Source organism: Macrosteles quadrilineatus, unplaced genomic scaffold (genome assembly GCF_028750875.1).
Source record: "Macrosteles quadrilineatus isolate MER2022 unplaced genomic scaffold, UCM_ALF_1.0 Scaffold_1__1_contigs__length_201487025, whole genome shotgun sequence".
In the NCBI taxonomy this organism is placed as follows: domain Eukaryota; kingdom Metazoa; phylum Arthropoda; class Insecta; order Hemiptera; family Cicadellidae; genus Macrosteles; species Macrosteles quadrilineatus.
Window position 1 is genome coordinate 11,655,976 of NW_026542594.1, and position 20,193 is coordinate 11,676,168.

General features: G+C 37.1%; 2 protein-coding genes across 2 annotated transcripts; one reads left to right on the top strand and one right to left on the bottom strand.

The window, feature by feature from the left end:
- Positions 1-6,820: 6,820 nt before the first annotated feature.
- On the bottom strand, positions 6,821-7,738 carry LOC128994527 (uncharacterized). Its single transcript, XM_054419142.1, has one exon. It carries the CDS (start codon positions 7,736-7,738, stop codon positions 6,821-6,823), a length of 918 nt encoding a protein of 305 aa, XP_054275117.1.
- Positions 7,739-17,575: 9,837 nt separating this feature from the next.
- LOC128983056 (cytochrome c oxidase subunit 6A, mitochondrial-like) lies at positions 17,576-18,223 on the top strand. The gene has a single exon (XM_054402189.1). The coding sequence runs from the start codon at positions 17,672-17,674 to the stop codon at positions 18,143-18,145; it is 474 nt and encodes a 157-aa protein (XP_054258164.1). The 5' UTR covers positions 17,576-17,671; the 3' UTR covers positions 18,146-18,223.
- The last annotated feature ends 1,970 nt before the right edge of the window (positions 18,224-20,193 follow it).

Here is a 20,193-nt window from a genome sequence, read left to right on the forward strand (position 1 = left end):
ACGGGACGGGATTTTTATTTCCTTCCCAATTTTCGGGACGGGACGGGACGGGATTTTTTTCTGTGCATAAAAAGAAAGTACTGTATTGCAGTTACCAAAAAAAGACATACGAAATAAATTTTTACCATTTGTGGCACTGATCTATAAAAACCAAAAAATGGGTAACAATTTACAGGTACCCATAGTAACTTGTGACTCGCGGGTCACGGGGTGATCGTCTGTATGACTCACGGTCACGGCGAGATCGTCGTCATGACTCGCGATCACGGCGCGATCTTCGGTATGACTCGCGGTCACGGCGCGATCGTCGGTATGACTCGCGGTCACGACGCGATCGTCGTCATGACTCGCGGTCACGGCGCGATCGTCGGTAGGACCCCGCGGTCACGGCGCGATCGTCGGTATGACTTCGCGGTCACGGGGTTATCGTCGGGATGACTCGCGGTCACGGCATGATCGTCGGTATGACTCGCGAACACGGTTCGATCGTCAGCATGACTCCGCGGTCACGGCGCGATCGTCGTCATGACTCGCGGTCACGGCGCGATCGTCGGTATGACTCGCGGTGACAGCGCGATCGTTGGTATGACTCGCGGTCACGGCGCGATCGTCGGTATGACTCCGCGGTCACGGGGTTATCGTCGGTATGACTCGCGGTGACAGCGCGATCGTCGGTTTGACTCGCGGTCACGGCGCGATCGTCGGTATGACTCCGCGGTCACGGGGTTATCGTCGGTATGACTCGCGGTCACGGCGCGATCGTCGGTATGACTCGCGATCACGGCTCGATCGTCAGCATGACTCCGCGGTCACGGCGCGATCGTCGTCATGACTCGCGGTCACGGCATGATCGTCGGTATGACTTGCGGTCACGGCGCGATCGTCGGTATGACTCGCGATCACGGCTCGATCGTCGTCATGACTCGCGGTCACGGCGCGATCGTCGGTATGACTCGCGTTCACGGCGCGATCGTCGGTATGACTCGCGGTCACGTCGCGATCGTCGGTAGGACTCCGCGGTCACGGCGCGATCGTCGGTATGACTTCGTCTCCTGCGTTCGCGGACCTATCGCTCGCAATAACGGCGTTATCGGCACTCGCGAAGCGGAAAAATCGCCGACGATCGGACCAAATCCCGTCCCGAAAAATTCCCGAGTCAAATGTAATCCCGTCCCGATAATCGGGAATATTTTTTTCCCGAAAAATTCCCGAAATTTCGGGACCCGTCCATCCCTAATTTGTTCATTAATCAACTTATTTCTATCTTTACATTTTTCCTTATAAATATACAATTCCTCCCAAGCATTCATTACATATCCTTTCTTACAATTCTTTAAAATATCTAGACTATCCTCCATTTTTCCTAGTGAGTGCCCATTTTGTAACAGGTGTTGTGCGACATTTGATCTTTCCGGTTTGTTGTTCCTCCACGCAGATATGTGGTTTTTGAAGCGGTTTACGAAGTTCACAGTCTGTCCAATGTAGAAGCTATCACAATCGTTACAATTGATTTTATAGATGCCCGAAGTGTCAAATTTGTTACAATCTTCTATTTTTGGATGCAGTATTTTACTCATGGTGTTCTGAGTCCTGTAGGCTATTGAAACTCCGTATTTCTTGAATCTGTTAGCAGTCCTTTGTGTTGTAGTCCCCGTGTAGCTAAATGTGATATATCTGGTGCTTTCCTCTTTTATCTCTTCTAATGTTGTTCTGCTGTTTAGTGTATTCTGTCTATCGATTTTTCTCCTCGTCTTCCTTGCGATGTCCTCTATCGTCTTGGTTCGAAATCCATTCACTTGGGCGATCTTCTTAATGGTGTCCAGTTCTTTTTTCCTATTGGCTTGGCTAAGTGGGATCTTATAGGCTCGGTACAGCATAGATCTAAAGGCTGCGGTCTTGTGGATTGTCGGATGGATAGACTTGTTGTTGATTGTAGTGTCCGTTTGCGTAGGTTTCCTGTAGATGCCAAACTCTATCTTGCTGTCTTTTCTCTCTAATGTGAGGTACAGGAAGTTGATCTTTTTGTTTTCTTCAAACTCGTTGGTAAAGGTGAGGTTTGGGTGGTGGCTGTTTAGTGTCTGCATCATCGTTTCATGCTCCTGCTCCTGGGCTTGTCTGAAGATAACAAGAATGTCGTCTACATATCTAACATACAGTTTTACATCATGATTCTTTCTTAAATTCATTAACATTTCTTTTTCCTGGTGCTGTAAAAATATTTCTGACAAAATTGCCGAAAGTGGACTTCCCATAGCTAAACCATCTGTTTGTTCGTAAAATCTATTGTTAAATCTAAAATAATTTTGCTTCAAAACAGTCACAAGCAATTTTACAATCTGATTGACATATTCATCGTCTAAACTATTCTGCAAAAGCCTACATTTAACAAGATCTACAGTTTCTGATACAGGTATGTTTGTGTACAGATTTGCGATATCAAATGAGACTAGCCTACTATTCGAATCTATATCTATGTTCTTTACACGTTCAACAAATTCATAACTATTCTTTACATTGTATACATATTCTAATTCTAAATCATTGCTGAGCTTACTTGCTAACAATTTTGAAACATTGTAGGTAGGAGCACATTTAAAGTTAACTAATGGTCTGATGGGTACATTCTTCTTGTGTATTTTTGGGATTCCTTTCATCACGGGCGCTTTAGAATTTAGGATGTTCATCTTCTGTCGATATTCTTCGGGAATCCGGGAACGGGAATACACCACAATACGCTAAAATCAAGGTCAACTGTAATACCACTGCCGCTAAAAGAACAAAGGAACAAGGAGAGGTATTATTCATCAAAAATATGATCAAACAACTTTACTGTGAAAAAGAAGAACTGAACCAGATTGCCTACGACATCCACCTACAATTTTTGAGATTATACGGACTAATTGCGTGGAATTTACTACACGAAGTCGTCAGTGAAGAGGTTGAAGACGCCATGGACCGGAAATATTTACGGATAAACGACAAATTAGACAAACTCGTAGAGAAGAATACACCTAATGAAGACTTGGATAGGACCAATACAGAACACAAATTCCAGAAGAGAGTCATCAACCTTACAGACATTCAATTCAGTGAAGAAGAAACGAAAATACTGAACTACGGAATGAAGTACAATTTCCCAATGAAGAAGAAGGACGAAAATGAACTACTAGCTACTGAAGTCGAAGCAAATGTAAAATCACTCAGAGACGTAGACCATTATGCCGTTCGGAAGGAAGTGACAGCCAACGATTTCACCAGCCTAGGACCCATAGACCCCAGCAGAAATGAAGAACTGAAGACATGCAACAATATAAAGAAGAAGCTGGAAGAGAATAGCTCAATTGTTGTGAAAGCAGACAAAAGCAACGCCATCGTAGTGCTCGGAAAAGAAGAATATATAAAGAAGACGGAAGATTTCATCAAAGAAAATAACTTCAAAGAGCTGAAAAAGGATCCAACGCAGAGGTACCAAAGAGAGCTGTCCGACGTCGTGAAGAGATGCACCAGAGTGATTCCCGAAGAATATCGACAGAAGATGAACATCCTAAATTCTAAAGCGCCCGTGATGAAAGGAATCCCAAAAATACACAAGAAGAATGTACCCATCAGACCATTAGTTAACTTTAAATGTGCTCCTACCTACAATGTTTCAAAATTGTTAGCAAGTAAGCTCAGCAATGATTTAGAATTAGAATATGTATACAATGTAAAGAATAGTTATGAATTTGTTGAACGTGTAAAGAACATAGATATAGATTCGAATAGTAGGCTAGTCTCATTTGATATCGCAAATCTGTACACAAACATACCTGTATCAGAAACTGTAGATCTTGTTAAATGTAGGCTTTTGCAGAATAGTTTAGACGATGAATATGTCAATCAGATTGTAAAATTGCTTGTGACTGTTTTGAAGCAAAATTATTTTAGATTTAACAATAGATTTTACGAACAAACAGATGGTTTAGCTATGGGAAGTCCACTTTCGGCAATTTTGTCAGAAATATTTTTACAGCACCAGGAAAAAGAAATGTTAATGAATTTAAGAAAGAATCATGATGTAAAACTGTATGTTAGATATGTAGACGACATTCTTGTTATCTTCAGACAAGCCCAGGAGCAGGAGCATGAAACGATGATGCAGACACTAAACAGCCACCACCCAAACCTCACCTTTACCAACGAGTTTGAAGAAAACAAAAAGATCAACTTCCTGGACCTCACATTAGAGAGAAAAGACAGCAAGATAGAGTTTGGCATCTACAGGAAACCTACGCAAACGGACACTACAATCAACAACAAGTCTATCCATCCGACAATCCACAAGACCGCAGCCTTTAGATCTATGCTGTACCGAGCCTATAAGATCCCACTTAGCCAAGCCAATAGGAAAAAAGAACTGGACACCATTAAGAAGATCGCCCAAGTGAATGGATTTCGAACCAAGACGATAGAGGACATCGCAAGGAAGACGAGGAGAAAAATCGATAGACAGAATACACTAAACAGCAGAACAACATTAGAAGAGATAAAAGAGGAAAGCACCAGATATATCACATTTAGCTACACGGGGACTACAACACAAAGGACTGCTAACAGATTCAAGAAATACGGAGTTTCAATAGCCTACAGGACTCAGAACACCATGAGTAAAATACTGCATCCAAAAATAGAAGATTGTAACAAATTTGACACTTCGGGCATCTATAAAATCAATTGTAACGATTGTGATAGCTTCTACATTGGACAGACTGTGAACTTCGTAAACCGCTTCAAAAACCACATATCTGCGTGGAGGAACAACAAACCGGAAAGATCAAATGTCGCACAACACCTGTTACAAAATGGGCACTCACTAGGAAAAATGGAGGATAGTCTAGATATTTTAAAGAATTGTAAGAAAGGATATGTAATGAATGCTTGGGAGGAATTGTATATTTATAAGGAAAAATGTAAAGATAGAAATAAGTTGATTAATGAACAAATACATTTTGATTCCAGTTGTACTTATAAAAATGTATTGGCCGGTGCTTCCGGTAGCCAATAGGGTATAAGTAGGGACGCCATTCAAGATTCTTGTCATTCGCCTATTGGGTCTGATGATGATTGGAGTGTCCAATCGAAATCGATCACCACTTACCATCGTTTTTGTATATTTACCGTCTTGTGAGTAACAGTATAAGCGTAAATATATGTTTTAAGTGTTATAAGACGTTTCTTTTATTTACTTTCCGCAATATGTTCTTGACGTCATTTTGTGTGCAAAGAACAAAATTCCTAATGATGTCCCTCACGAACCCACACATCATTATAACACTAGAAAAAAGAACTCTATAAGGCAAAATCAGCACAGACTGAAGCTCTATGAAAAAAAAACCAACATACGTTGGTGAACAGTTTTTAAAATTAATCCCAGAAAATATTAATAAAGAAAAAAATTCAATTAAATTTAAAAGACAACTGAAAGCTTATTTAATTAACGAGGTAATTTACTCGCTGGATGAATTTCTAAACCTCCCTCTTAAATAAATAAACTAAATATGAATGTATCAACAAAGCTTCCTTAGATGAGTTGTAGGAAATAATGTTAATTTAAGCATTGATAATTTTAAGAAACCTTTGATTATACTTTTTCATACCTGTATTTTGACACTATTTATGTATGTTATATGCTACTTACAAATAAAGATTATTTGAATTTGAATATACTTGGCAATGTGTCGAAAAATTTGGCATATTCGGCTCGTCGTTTAGTTTTGATGTATCAAACATATTCAGGAATATTTCCAACCCCATATTCGTAATCGTGGGGCTGCAGACAAATCGTAAGAACGATCAAACAAAGGACCCCAGCAAATTCGACAGTGTCAATATAAAAAATTACAGTGTTAAAATAAATGGTCTGCGCTATCCATAAGAGCCGCAGAACCTGAACATTACGGAAAAACAATATGGTGTTTTATACAAAAGCTATTCCGCCATCCGGCAGGTGTTGTTTAAAGACGAAGATGTGTATCTAAACGATGTGGACTTTGTAAATAATTACCCACTGATCGTCGTGGACACTCATCATCATCCGTTTAGCAGCGACATGAACAGGAACGATATTCAAATAAATTTGGACTTAACAAACGCCGTAAGTAGTCCAGTAGCCGATCAGGGGACAACTGCTTATGTTGTAATTATTTCAGAAGCGGGGTTCACTTATGACATTAATAAGAATTATATTAAAATGTTCTGACTCATATTTTTTTATAACACAAAAAAATTTACAACAAATGTTTAAAATACAAACCGCTTTCGGTCTGAATAAATTATTAATATATGAAATACGAATTACTAATATAGGAATGGATAATTTTGCATCGTTGATTTGGAAAGAATACAGGGAACCAAAAGGGGTTCTCACAGACAATTTTGTCAAAAGGTTCGATCGCTATGTTGATTGGAGTCCGCTTTCGAGGTATATTATGCCATAAACGCACCTTTTGAATTTATCAGAATGTATCAACATCGATTGGTGTGGGCGACTCTATTACGATTTCGCACATTTTCAGAAAGCGAACTTGATGAAATGATGATTCATTTTGACGACTGTTGGCAGGCGTTGAGTAGATATCAAAAACTAACAGAGGAATTTGTTCACAACCACAGATATAAAGTGGATTGGGAGATGATTGGAAAACACCAAAATGTCAGTGATGCATTTTTGAACAATCATAAAAGATATGCATCCGCCGAAGGAGGCTATTGAGTGATTATTTGTTTTTGTAATTGTTATAAATAATTGAAAAAAAATATTTTTTTTACTCTGTCGATATTTTTAATCTATATCTTCAGCCGCTTGAATCTCCAGCTCTGCGACTAGTTCAATCGGCACGTTGTAATGGCCCCACGGAAGAGTGTCAATGCCGTTATCTAGAATGTAGTGTTTATCATCATGAGCAGATAGGGACTTTTTGTGCAGCTCTATCGAGTAGAGTTCGTGGCCCTTGCTTCTTATGGAGTTCATTGTTTTATAAATGTCCACACTGTCAAACAGGCAGGTCTTATAATCGTCGAACGTCAGCTCGTGTTTTACTACGGATTTCTTCACACCTTTGGCCTTCTTTCCGCTTTTTTTCTTTTCGTCCTTGTATGCGTACATCTTCGACCTCAGACCCACAAACTCCCTCATCACCACACCGGTGAGTTCGTTTTTCCACTTACCCAAGACCTTCTTGTTTACGCGGGGCATGCCGTAGAGGTTATTTTCTTTATAGTCGCTGGTATCGAAATGCTCAATCATGCTTTTCACATCCTCGTAAACATCATTGGTGACTATGGCCACGTTAAGAGAATCTGTGTCAGTATACTCGACTCTAACCCTGTTGCCATATTTCTTCTTCAGAACATTATAATGGAAGTCATAAAGAAACGTCTTCGATATGTCCAAAACACTCATTCCGACATAAATGGGCTTGTTGAAATAACAGGTGGTTTTGCTCATATGAATAGCGGCCAGGTTTTCTGTGAAAACAGTGCTGCTCTTGAAATTGGGCCGGGCAACCCACTTCTCTATCTGTCTGTCTTGTGTGGCGAGTCGGATGTCTACGCGGTTCCGGATGTTCTCCATAGTTTTTCCAAACACCGAATTGTTCATGAGTTTAAAGAAATCCTTTTCAAAATCGTTGGTCGCTTTGGTTCTCATATCTGTGTTTAGATCTATATATGGCTTCAACCACGGTCCTTGGTGAAACATTATAACTCTATGGATTTTTTTCAGTCTCATCCCCAACGAGAGGTATAATTTCAAGTTGCGATAATGTAGTACGTATTTTTCTTTTTCATACAAGGTGGTGAGTAGCTTTTTAGTTTTCGAACCCGGAGGCGATCGTAACTCTGGTGCTAGTGGGAGATCTCTGTGCTTGTCATGTAGCTCTTTAGGATACTCCAAATCAACCTCTAGTATATAACCAGTCGACGATGTGTCTGATACCCCACGTACGCCAAAATTATCTATGTTCTCTAACCACCGTATATTCCCCTAACATAGCAACAACACCATAGCAAAACCATACATATTGTTCTGGTCAAGGTATAAAAGATAGGAGTTGGGTTCTTCTGGATCATAATCGTGCATATATGGGTTGTTGGCCTTAGCGTATCGGTGACAACACTGCGAGACCCCTCCTCGAATTCCTTTGGTGATCATTAAAACCATCTCATAGTCTGTTAACTGATCCAGACTTACACGTGAAATTTTCAACATGGCGTCCCACGCTAAGCCCGGAGAGGTATAATACCAAGCCGGATCGAGTTTGTAGGTATTCATACAAACTTCACGAAAGTTCTCAATGACATCCGCAAGGAGCAGCGTGTCTGTTCTGTTATACAGCATGGTGTATTCTTTTAAGTTTTTAATCTGGAAACTCTCCCACACTTTGCAGGCATGCTCGTAGTCGCTATCCTCGATGTTGGATTTATTTAATCTATATAAATAAAATTAGAGTTTTGTCTGTATATTGCTTAGAATCATGCAGTTTTTGGTTATTTTTACGTTTCATAGCCTAAGAAAGCCAAAACGAGTCTTATCTCAATTTCTGTCTGTATGTCTGTTTGTCTGTTTGTCCATTCTGTGACTCCGTCTGTAACGCCAAAATGTCATTTTACGCGGCCTTCTCCTAGAAAACTAGATTACCGATCAAGGTTCTAATCATTTTCTGTATTTACTGGATTGGTGAGAGTGTCTTTGGCTATAAAAACATGGCCTCGCTTCTTTGAAAACAAAATAACGAACCATCAAAATCCCAATTTCGTTCGATTTTTGTCAAATTTTCTCCTAATGTTAACTACTACATTTTATGAAATAACGATCAGCTGTTTGGATTAGTTCTCACTTCTAGCTGTCACTGATATGTTTACATTAAAAGTTGTTTACAAATACCGCAACCATTTCCGATCAAGTTTTGTTAGCACATCCAAACCAAGTGAGATTAAAAACGTTGTGCCTTACTTAACCGGTTTAATTAATCGCAAGTGCAACGATTGTTCTTGAGTTATGATAACCGGGGAAAATGCCGTAAATCAGTGTTGTATTAGTGCTGGGAAACTTACCAACATTTTTTTAATCATCGTCACCAATAGCTTACAAAAAGGTTTTCACTTATTGACAACGTTTCAAGGACAGTTGTGTAAAGTGCAAAGTAAAAAATCACAAATGCAGTGGGTGATCGTGGATGTTGCTGAAATCTTGGAAGATCTATCTGATTTCGCTGTGATCGTAACAGAAGTTTAACTTACAGATGTAGCTAAACTCGCTTTTCCAATGTGTTGTTCACTTTTGGTTTCTACTTATATTTCGACAACGATATCGGTACTTTTCCTAACTAGGAAGTAAAACTAAAAACGTCCAAAACCCCAGATTTGTGCGTTTTTGTAACATTTCCTCCGAATGTTTGCTAGATATATGTACCGATTATCGTTTAGAGATTACGTAATCTTTTAAATAAGAAACCCTTTGTTTGGATAAAGGTGGTTTCTTTAAACTGTCATTAATATGTTAACATTAAAAGTTGCTTACAAATAATGCTATTAATGGGAAATAACTTTGATTTTTGAAAACTTAAAAAGAAAATTAAAACCAAGGGAGATTAATAACTTCGGTACTGCACCCCCGACTGCACCCCATCAAGTGCAAGTTTTTTTTTTTAGCAAACCATAGTGAGTTTTTAAAGCTTTACGTTGTTAACGTTACATGTTACATGTTTTGTGGCCTGTGTATTTATTTATTTATATATTTGCCAACGGATTAACACCTATAATACAGTTTGATTAGAAGGACAGTTTGAATTGGTCGTAAGTACTATAGTTATTTTCTTAAATGTAAACGTTGGTTTTTGGTACTGCTTCTTTTCCTTAGAACCGGTGGTAGCAGTAAGAATCATTTTTACGTACAAACACATTACTATTTACAACTAGCCATTTGATGACACTATAAAAACTTTCAAATAATTGTTTTGTTTGCAATGTTAATGCGTAGGAAATCAACCTAAATCAAACCTAATTCAATTCTGTATTTGTGTGTGTATGCTGTCTGTTGGTAACGCATTAATGTCCTTATTTCTCAGTGTTTCGTGGAAAAGACGAGATGTTTTAAGCATTAACATTAAGCACCTTTGTTAATGAAAATTTCAACCCGAATAAGTGTGCAGTAGTGAGGTTGAGGTAGTATTTTAACTACTTTTAACCAGTGTGAAAAGTAACTTTTAATTACAGGCCTACCTTACTCCTTAGGCGTATGCCTCATAGATCTATGAAGCAATTCCTTTTATCATTAGATATAAAATATGGACTAACACGATTGGGTGACATATAATTTTGAAGCATTTGTTTTGGCTTTGAAACTGTCAGATATTGTATTTGCGAAGGTTGATATGTATTCCTATACAGTAGTTTTGCCAGCATATCAGGAAATATTCATATGCAAACCAACTCCTGTTCTGAAAATAAGAAGGTTTCAACTTGCTACAAGATTCCCGTACGTAGAACGGGCAAACAGCTAGTCTGTTATAAAATGACTCTTTCGGGGGTAAAGCGGTCTCATCAAACTTTTCAATACAGTCCATATAATCATATGGATACACTCCTTTTTTACACACCAGTTTTAGTTTATCCCCACTAAAATATTTTGAAGTGTGTCGGAATTTATCTCTGTTTAGGTTTTAACCAAACTATCAAGGCTAGAAGGCATGAATCTGAATGAATCTAAAAATCGTAAATTTACACCACCAGGAACAACCACCTCATAAGATATGTATTTTTCTTCATTATTAGGCACAACACGAATGTTCTCATTGTTTATACCAAACATCTTTACAAACAGGTGGGTGTCATAATTACTCAAATTGTGAACAAAGATTGGTGTGAAGTTGGGTTTGCGGAAATTCAGATTACAAACTTTATCATGTGCCACACCTCGAAACTTTCCAGAGAGATGATCGTGGTCAAGAGCTCTCTCATCTTTTTCGTTAAAGCGCCCACAACAAATATGACAGCAGTAGCTATAGTTAGACGATCATCATCTGTTAAACACATGGGTTTGGTAGCATCTCTACTGTATAATGTGGCTACTTCTTTAGATACATTCTCAATACTTTCAACAAACATCTTTGCAGCATCTGGACCGAAATAATCAATTGGGTCCTTATAATCACCCTCACTATATACAACATATAATGAGAAACTGATGGCTTCGTGAGATTGATATTTTTTGGTATATGACTTATCATCCGACAACTCGGGATCACATGACGCTATGGGTGCTAAAATACTTTCAAAATCGGCATAGCATACAAAGGGGACTTTCATCTTTTTATAATGATTGCGGAAATAAACCTGTGGAGGAAAATCCCCACTCTTTGTAGTTATCATTTTTGGCATTTTTACACTTATAGGATTATGATTGTTGCAATTTTCCTTGTGTGTTTGTAGTAGACGCTCCTCTCTAAAATGCATGAGGCAGCGATTACATATCCATTTTGTGTGTGCATTTTTACTGATTTGGGTTGACACTAATCGACTTAAGTTTTTTTATCCAGCAATACCTTCTACATTTTTTAAATACAACGAATTTACATGACTGTCTTTTTCGTCTTTAGTTATGTATAATGGATATGTAATGTATTTTGATTTATTTTCCTCAGTTTCTTTGTAATTTTTCTTGTTGCATCCAGGATAATCTTCAAAGTATTCCCCATCATTGATATTTTCTTGTTTTTCACAACCATACACATTTACAGAAACCCCCGATCGTTTTTCAAATTTTACTACATCAGTCAAAACTATTGGGAAATCAATATCTTTAAAAGCATCATCAAATTTGTGTTCATGTTGTTTGTATTTTGTAACTCTTTGAGGATCCTTTGCGGCAGGATAAAGGGCTGATAAAACAGACCACAAGAAACACTTGGTCATTGTTTCTCACATTTATTACAGCCTTTTTTCTCTTATTCCATCAGGCAATTCTATATAACTCGAACCCCTGATTGGTTTGTATTAATTTATATGCAGTTCTAATCTAATAATTTTGCTAAGTGACAAACCAGAACCTTTTTTTGAAAAATCCTCCATTTCTGCTAAAAGATCCCCTATAGCGGTCTCAAAATATTCTGATAAATCACTTGCTAATAAAATAGGTTCATATTTTGTTTTATAATTAAACTCTGCAATTTCTGGATCCCTCACATAATCAATCAGCAATACAAATCTAACTTTAACTTTAGATGTTTTCAGGTGGTGTTGAATTTTCTCAACAACTAAACTTTTAAGTCTATTTAAAAATGTTTTGGGATCTTTTATATTATGATTGTTTTCTATTTGATAAACATTCAATCTCCTCTTAAATGCGTGTTTGCTAAGAGTAATTTCAGCATCAGTAGTCGGAGGATAGTTGGTATTTGTTACAATCTTCTTTATGCCAGAATAAATAGAGCTCGCAGTATTATATATTTTGTTAAACATTGAAGGTGGTGTAAATGGAATACCGGAAGGTCTAAACCCATTTTCCAAACGTATAACTTTATTTGGGGACTGCCCATTAGTAATCGAATCCGGTAAGGATTTACGTTTTAAGCTACTAATCCCACTAGTGCTGGGTTGAGGCTCATCTTCATTAGAAGGAGCCAACCGATTTGTTATAGGCTGTTGTATGGTTGGATTTTATTTACAAATATCAACATGACTAGAAAGATAGTTTTCATTAAACAATATTCTACAATAATCACATGGCACTTTAGGATTCCGATTAGGATTCTGCAGATATATTTTCTGTGCCAGTCCCAATGAGAATCACAAGCATTCAGAACAGACAACCTATTTTTTCTCTCTTGTCATTACATGTTTATGTCTTTTCACTGTAACATACTTTCTCAACTTTTCCTTTCTACGGCTTTATACCTTTTTCAGTAGGGGTGTGAACAGAGTAAACAGTAGCATGAGCATTGATTTTCAAATTCCTTTCCCAGCTGACGTGAGCTAGGCGATGACCGGTAGGGCTAACTTCTAAGGAACAACTATAACCTATAAGCCACACACACTATTGGTAATCAGCCAATGAGAAGGTCCAATGAAGAAGGTGGAGGGGTGACTAGTCTTGGAGTTGGAGGACCTGGGAGGAAAAATCGAGGAGATTACCGCGAGCTGAAAGGAAGATTGGAGTGCGTGTGTTGTGGGTGCGTATGCTTCAGGGACCATTTGGCAGTATGAAAAATAAACTTAATTTATAAAGATTTAAAAAAAATTAAGTCATATAATTTGTTATTAACTCATCTTTTAATTTTTCCATTTTTTTTTTTACTTAACCTTATAAATCTTTTTTTACTATTGTTGCTCTTTATTTTTTCAAATCGTGATTTCAATAAGGTGAGTGATGCCCAAAATATGTATCATACCGTACTGAAGTATTGACCTCACCTAATATACCATGTCGTTTAGGAATTCACACAGATCTTCAGGAAGAACTTCATATTGGAAAGCTTCATTACCAGCCCAGAATGTAGTAAAGGCAACACGTCTAAAAGAAATATATAGTCCCAAATGTCATGGCAAGATCGTCGGATTACAACTTCAAGCCCATCAAAAGATCAACCATATACTTAATCTGCTAAAAGCAGTACAAAAAAAATATATATATAAAAAAAATACAAATTATTACCGATATACTCCCGTCAAAACCTTTAGCTTAGTTTTAATTAATGTAAGTTAGTTAGGGCCATCAACAAGTTCAAAAGTATAATTCCACAAACAAACAAAATTGTTCGATCAATAGTTCATTAGTTTAGCGAAGGGATAGATATATTTTTCCCTCTCACAAAACCAGACGCACATTATCAAAGCACAAGCAGTAGTATAAGGAAGTCTCAACACACCAGAACATCCGAAAAGCACCTAAGCCTCAGAAGTACAGTGGTGACTGTCGCGCTAGCCCGCCACTGGATTGCCCATGGTAGCAGGGACCCACGCCGAGACGTGCCACGAAGGAAAGCGCGAACTCAAGCGGCACCACCACTGTCATCAAGTACCCAAGTCCGGCGCAAACACAGGGGTAGTTCTACCTAATACCTACCCTACCTTCCTACCATACCTAAAAATTTTCTTTCTTTTTTAAGTCAGGGAGGTTGTGACGCTCGCGTCACAGCTGACCGCGTCATACCGTATATCAGCTGACATCTGGAGAACTTGGGAGGGGGTAGGAAAGGCCGTGAGACTAGGATTTGTGTGCCAGGAGTCTACCCGAGTGGATTCATGCTGGACGCCTGTCTACAGATGGATAAGTTTTACCACTAGAACTAAATATTTATATAATGTTCAAAATCTTTCAGAAAGGGGGGGGGGATAAGGGGTTTAGGGGACTATTAACTATATCTGCTTAGTATGTAAATTATACTTTTTAGCACACTCCGGCCCTTAAGGTGCGAGTGGAAGGTTTACTTGTTCTTAACTTTATATATTTAATCAGATGAATTAGAAATACTAGGGGAAACCCGTCGAAATCGACGGTTACTTTCAAGGCTTACGTTAATTCATCTAACTGCGATAAATTGGGTGAAATATACATATTTTGAGCATTTAGCATTGTTTAAAGGGTAGTAAGTGTGAAAACAATAATGATTTTAATTGCGTTAGTTGCCAAATTTGGTTGATCATTCAATGATTAAAATATTTCCCATACCGTACGTCATTTGACTCATCGGAGTTATTATTAGTATGTTATATGATATCCCTTCCTTTGGAAGAACCTTTAAATAGTATTAAAATCGTATTGGTGGGTCTTTTGTAGTTAAACACTTCTGTGATTTCATCAGTGTAATATGATTTTATTTTAAATGAAAATATTTTTTGGGAAGAAATGTTCTAACTTCAAAGGGAGGTATATCCGTTACAGTGTAAGTTTGATTTTTCCTTCGTCACGTTGCGTCAGTTCATATCGTACTTCTGTGCCAATGAATGAACCCTCTAGCATAGTTATGAGAAATTTATTGTGGGGTTACTGTTAAAGCTGGAATTCCTTGACATGGGGGATGTCAGTTAGTTGTCTCAGCCTTATCAATAACATAAAGTTGTCAATATAATCTCTCTACGGAATGATAGGTGTAGTGGAATACTTGAAGTGAAGTTGGCTTTTATTCTTAAACTGTTAGGGACCTCCTAGTTTATATGGTCTTGCGGCTTCATTGGCAACAAATAATGCAAATGACATAGCAATGGGACATTTCCAAAAAGAAAAAATACTGTAAATTGGCTGTTGCGTATATATTGACGTTTACATATTGTAAATCAACGTATCTTATAAAGGATTATGAGGTCTAGTTTAAAAGGAATATGACCTTTCTGTCATGACAGTAACTGCTAAAATAGTATTTTCTCTTTGTACCATATTTTACAGCCAAAATGTCGTGTTATTTTCAATAATGTTACCAACCCAGTGCGCCAAAGTCCGTAATATAGGCAGGTGCAAATAATTTGTTGCAATGTTTCTATGTTTGGATTTTATTAGACACGATAAGAGCAGATATTTCTACATGAATATTTGATATGTGTAGAATAATATGATAAAATTTAGGCAAAAGTGGTGAAAAAGGCAGACACCAACCCGTACAATAGATATAAGATAGTTCAATAAGAAATAATTTAAGAATTTCTGTTATCAAAGGATTTTCCACTGATTTCGTAATAGAACGTTATATTGCAAAACATGACATGATAAAGAGGAAAATTAATTTTAAAATCAGAAAATAACATTGCAAATACTTATTTGGTACAATTCAGTAACCCAATAAATATGTGTGGTTTGAAATACAATTTAAAAATGAACAGCTGTTTTATTAAAAAGTATTATTCACATGGCCAAAATGTAAACAACTCTGTGGAGGGATCTTTAAAGGCTTCTGGGGCAGAGCCCTAAGGGATTTTGCTTAGTTTTTCTTTTGATATCTCATCTACAGACCAAGACCTTTCTTTGGACACCTCTACCAAGTTTCTACGCCCATCCGTTCTCTCAAATTAGTGGGGACAAAGTTTCCAATTAAATATTTAAATTCCCCCATGTTAATCTTATGGGAGAAAATCCAACTTTGATGGCCTGTGGGGCAAAGCCCGAGGATTTTTATTACATGAATTGGTGAAAGGGGGCGTCTACACAAAAAATACTTTATTTTGACACGTCGTTTGTAAAAATCCGTCCATTATTAACGGAGGAGTAGTGTTTTCAAGAAATCGCCTTCACGTATTATATATAAGGATTAGATCATCAAAATGGCTGATATGGATGTGGTTTGGCTCAGTAATTAATTTAAATTTATTATAATTCACCTTAGAATGTTGCACACATCTATAAATTGATTATATTGAACATTAACGATCCTTATGAGTCCAGTACCGTAACTATGAATAATAGTACACGCTTCACATGCCTCTCTTAAAATAAAGTCTCTTAAAGTTACACTCGCTTAGCTGTTCTAGAGAGGTGAAAGGGTGTAAAAGACATAAGACTGCTATAGGTGTGACTAAACGAGTAAAAAACAAATAAATTTAGAAAACAAAAGAAGTTACAAAGGGTGATAACAGCAAATAAGAACTTTGAAAAAAATAAAGAGCAATAATAGTAAAAAAAGATTTATAAGGTTAAGTAAAAAAAAAAATGGAAAAATTAAAAGATGAGTTAATAACAAACTATATCACTTAATTTTTTTTTTATCTTTATAAATTAAGTCCCTGAAGCATACGCACCCACAACACACGCACTCCGATCTTCCTTTCAGCTCGCGGTAATCTCCTCGATTTTTCCTCCCAGGTCCTCCAACTCCAAGACTAGTCATCCCTCCACCTTCTTCATTGGACTTTCTCATTGGCTGATTACCAATAGTGTGTGTGGCTTATAGGTTATAGTTGTTCCTTAGAAGTTAGCCCTACCGGTCATCGCCTAGCTCACGTCAGCTGGGAAAGGAATTTGAAAATCAATGCTCATGCTACTGTTTACTCTGTTCACACCAACTGGTCGACTAAGTGTAATGTGAACAGGAGTGTCTGCGTAGATGATCACCGTGTGTACAGGGTTAATCCCCTTTCTTACAGTATCATAATTTCTTCAAGTGTTCAGTCAATGAGAGTCCTGAAAAAGGTATAAAGCCGTAGAAAGGAAAAGTTGAGAAAGTATGTTACAATGAAAAGACATAAACATGTAATGACAAGAGAGAAAAAATAGGTTGTCTGTTCTGAATGCTTGTGATTCTCATTGGGACTGGCACAGCACTTCAAAGCAATGATATTCCCATTCCAAGGAGTCAGTTATGCTAAGGTCAGATAAGGGGACTTCTACTGTATTTATGATGTGGATATTAATACAAGACGTAAAAGCGATAGTAGGGGGTATTGCTAACTAATTATCATTCACTCTTATAGAAAAGTGATCATATCAAATTAAGATAATTAATAAGTAACCAAAAATCAAAGGCAATTTTCAATATAAAAATACTGATATAGGTAACCAAGCCTGTAACAACTAACAATCAAGTTTATAAATAAGCCATATGTTGACTATTGATAAAATCTGTTAAACTGCTAAATAAACATTTGAATATTAATTTCAATCAACCAAGTAAAATCAAAATTATGTTTTGTAAATTATGAATTGATAATGAAAATATTTAATATGTCTCTTTGGTGCAGATTAATTGGGAACTGGAGTTTTACTGGGCAATGTCGTCTTAGTTCCACTCTCAAGTATGCACTAGAATGTAAAAACAATGCCTCTACTAAACATGAACTTCCGTGCCAAGAAAAGGAGAGGAAATCTGTGTGTCCACCAGAACTGCGCTGCGATGGACCTCAGCAGACCCAAAACGGAGGCCACAGTTACAAAACCTACAAGGCGATTGCTCTGTTTGTGTGTTTACCTGCAATATTGGTAACTACCGTTGTGCAGTACAAGAGTGCTGTTGCTAAGAAAACCGAGTGTGAGGAACAGCTTGAGTTTATTCCCTACGATCATTTGAGAATCCGTACAAAGAAATTTCCCTGGGGCGACGGTAACCATTCTTTCTTCCATAATGCTCATGTCAATCCATTACCAGATGGGTATGAGGAGAATGAAAATGAAGATGATGACTAAGCAGTAGGCCCTACACACAAGATTAATGATAATTGTCATTCATGTCCAATCAAAGTCGAATAAATTACAACTCTAATAGAGGTGTCCTTATTTGTATATTGCATGATCTAGTTTGCAACCATGAGCTCAAAAACACCTAAACAGTGGCAGATCTAGCTTTAGATTGAGGGGGGGGGGCGAGATTAGAGGCAAAGCCCTCCCCCCCACATCATCGTAATTTTCTCCCACGGTCACGCCAAAACCCTGAATAACTCCCGCAGTAATGGAACATCATCGTCGTCTTCTGCAATCGCAGCAAAATCATGAACAACTCCCACACAATCCTATTCAGATTCATAATATTTACAGGGTGTCCTTCAAAACGATTCAGGAATTTGGTATGATTCCTCATACCAAAATAAAGAAAAATGTTCATATAAAGGTATGTCAGAACATGAATATATACCCAGATATCCACCATTTTGCTTTTTATACATTTTTATCTTTGACATTTTCCAACCGATCTTTACGAAACTTGGTGTATTATGTTAAAATAGTAGTTTAGGTTGATCTTTTGGTGGCTATAGGGGTGGGTAGAATGGCTGCAGAGGAAGTAGCTACTGTATTACCCGTAGGTGGTAAGACCCAATACCGATATACCTTTTAATTTTTATGTCCCCAGAGGTCAAAGTCTTATTTGATATATATGTATAGGCCTAAACAGAGTGTCCCGTAAGAAAACAGCTAAACTCTGGGAAATGGTTCATCGGGTCCAAATAAATAGAAATTCAAGAATAACATTTGTTTTAAAATAAATTTGTTAACCAAATATCCAAAATGTTATCTTTTAGCGAATTTCCCATATAGGGATTAAGCTACCGTATTACCGTAGTACTCATGGTAAGACCTGGACCCGGGACCGATTTACTTTTTCGTTTAGAGGTCCTTAGAGGCCAAAAACACCATCCGTTCAAATTCATATATATATTTATTTTAAAATATTGTAGTAAATAAGTACAACTGAGCACCCTGAATATTATATTTTTTAAAGAAGTGACATGTTTCGAACATAAGTCCATTTTCAAACTTCAAATACATTAAATACTTAACTGTTGTTTATATTGTTTGTTTGTATATAAATAAATATAATTTAGATATACAGATGATTTATGAACGTATTTTGATCAAATTTGGAAAATGCATTTATTTCTTACTAAACTATAAAATGTATTTATTTATTTATTTATATACATATGTGTCCGTTAGCACGATAACTCGAGCAAAAATGTTCCGATTTTGATGAAATTTTGTATAAACCTACATTTATTCAAACGAGTTCGAGTTCGCGAACCAGCATGATCAGACTATGGGAACAGGATTTTATGGGGTAAAAATTGGTATTGCCTATTTTTGACCCCAAATCATAATATTTCTTTCGGAACCCATTTTGTAGAGCTTAAAAAAACAAATAATTTAGTATATTGAAGCGTTATTATGTGTACAGTACAGGAGACGACGTGACATGGACCAAATCAGTATTATGATAGCGCTATCTAAATGTCTATCGTGTATTCGTACCGTATTAATGTTTACTTTATTCGTGTCCGTGTTTTCAATGTGTTTTTGACGAGTTGCAAGCTTTGAAAATGTTGTCTTCGTAACAAAACATGTAAGCTGTTGAGTAATATCATTTATTGGACTATTTGACTGAGGTATGTACAAAATCTATTATTGTGTTATTATGTGCCTGTTGTTACGGAGAAAGTTCCAAAATATTATATTTTCAAAATTCCCATGTTATTCTTATGGAGAATAAGTAAACTGTTGTAGTTTGCTTGTTTATGAACGTTTTGATCAAATTTAGAAAATGCATTTATTTCTTACTAAACTATAAAATTTTTACAAAAAAAAAACACTTTTTCACCCTCCCTGTTGCAGCAAACCTAAGAACTCGTTAAACTAATCCATATATTAATAGGCAAACATGTTTCTTTAAAATCTTTTTTCTCAGCTCGTGTGCATCGCAGGGAAAATCTACGCATACTGTTGGAAAGATATTTTCCTGTAGA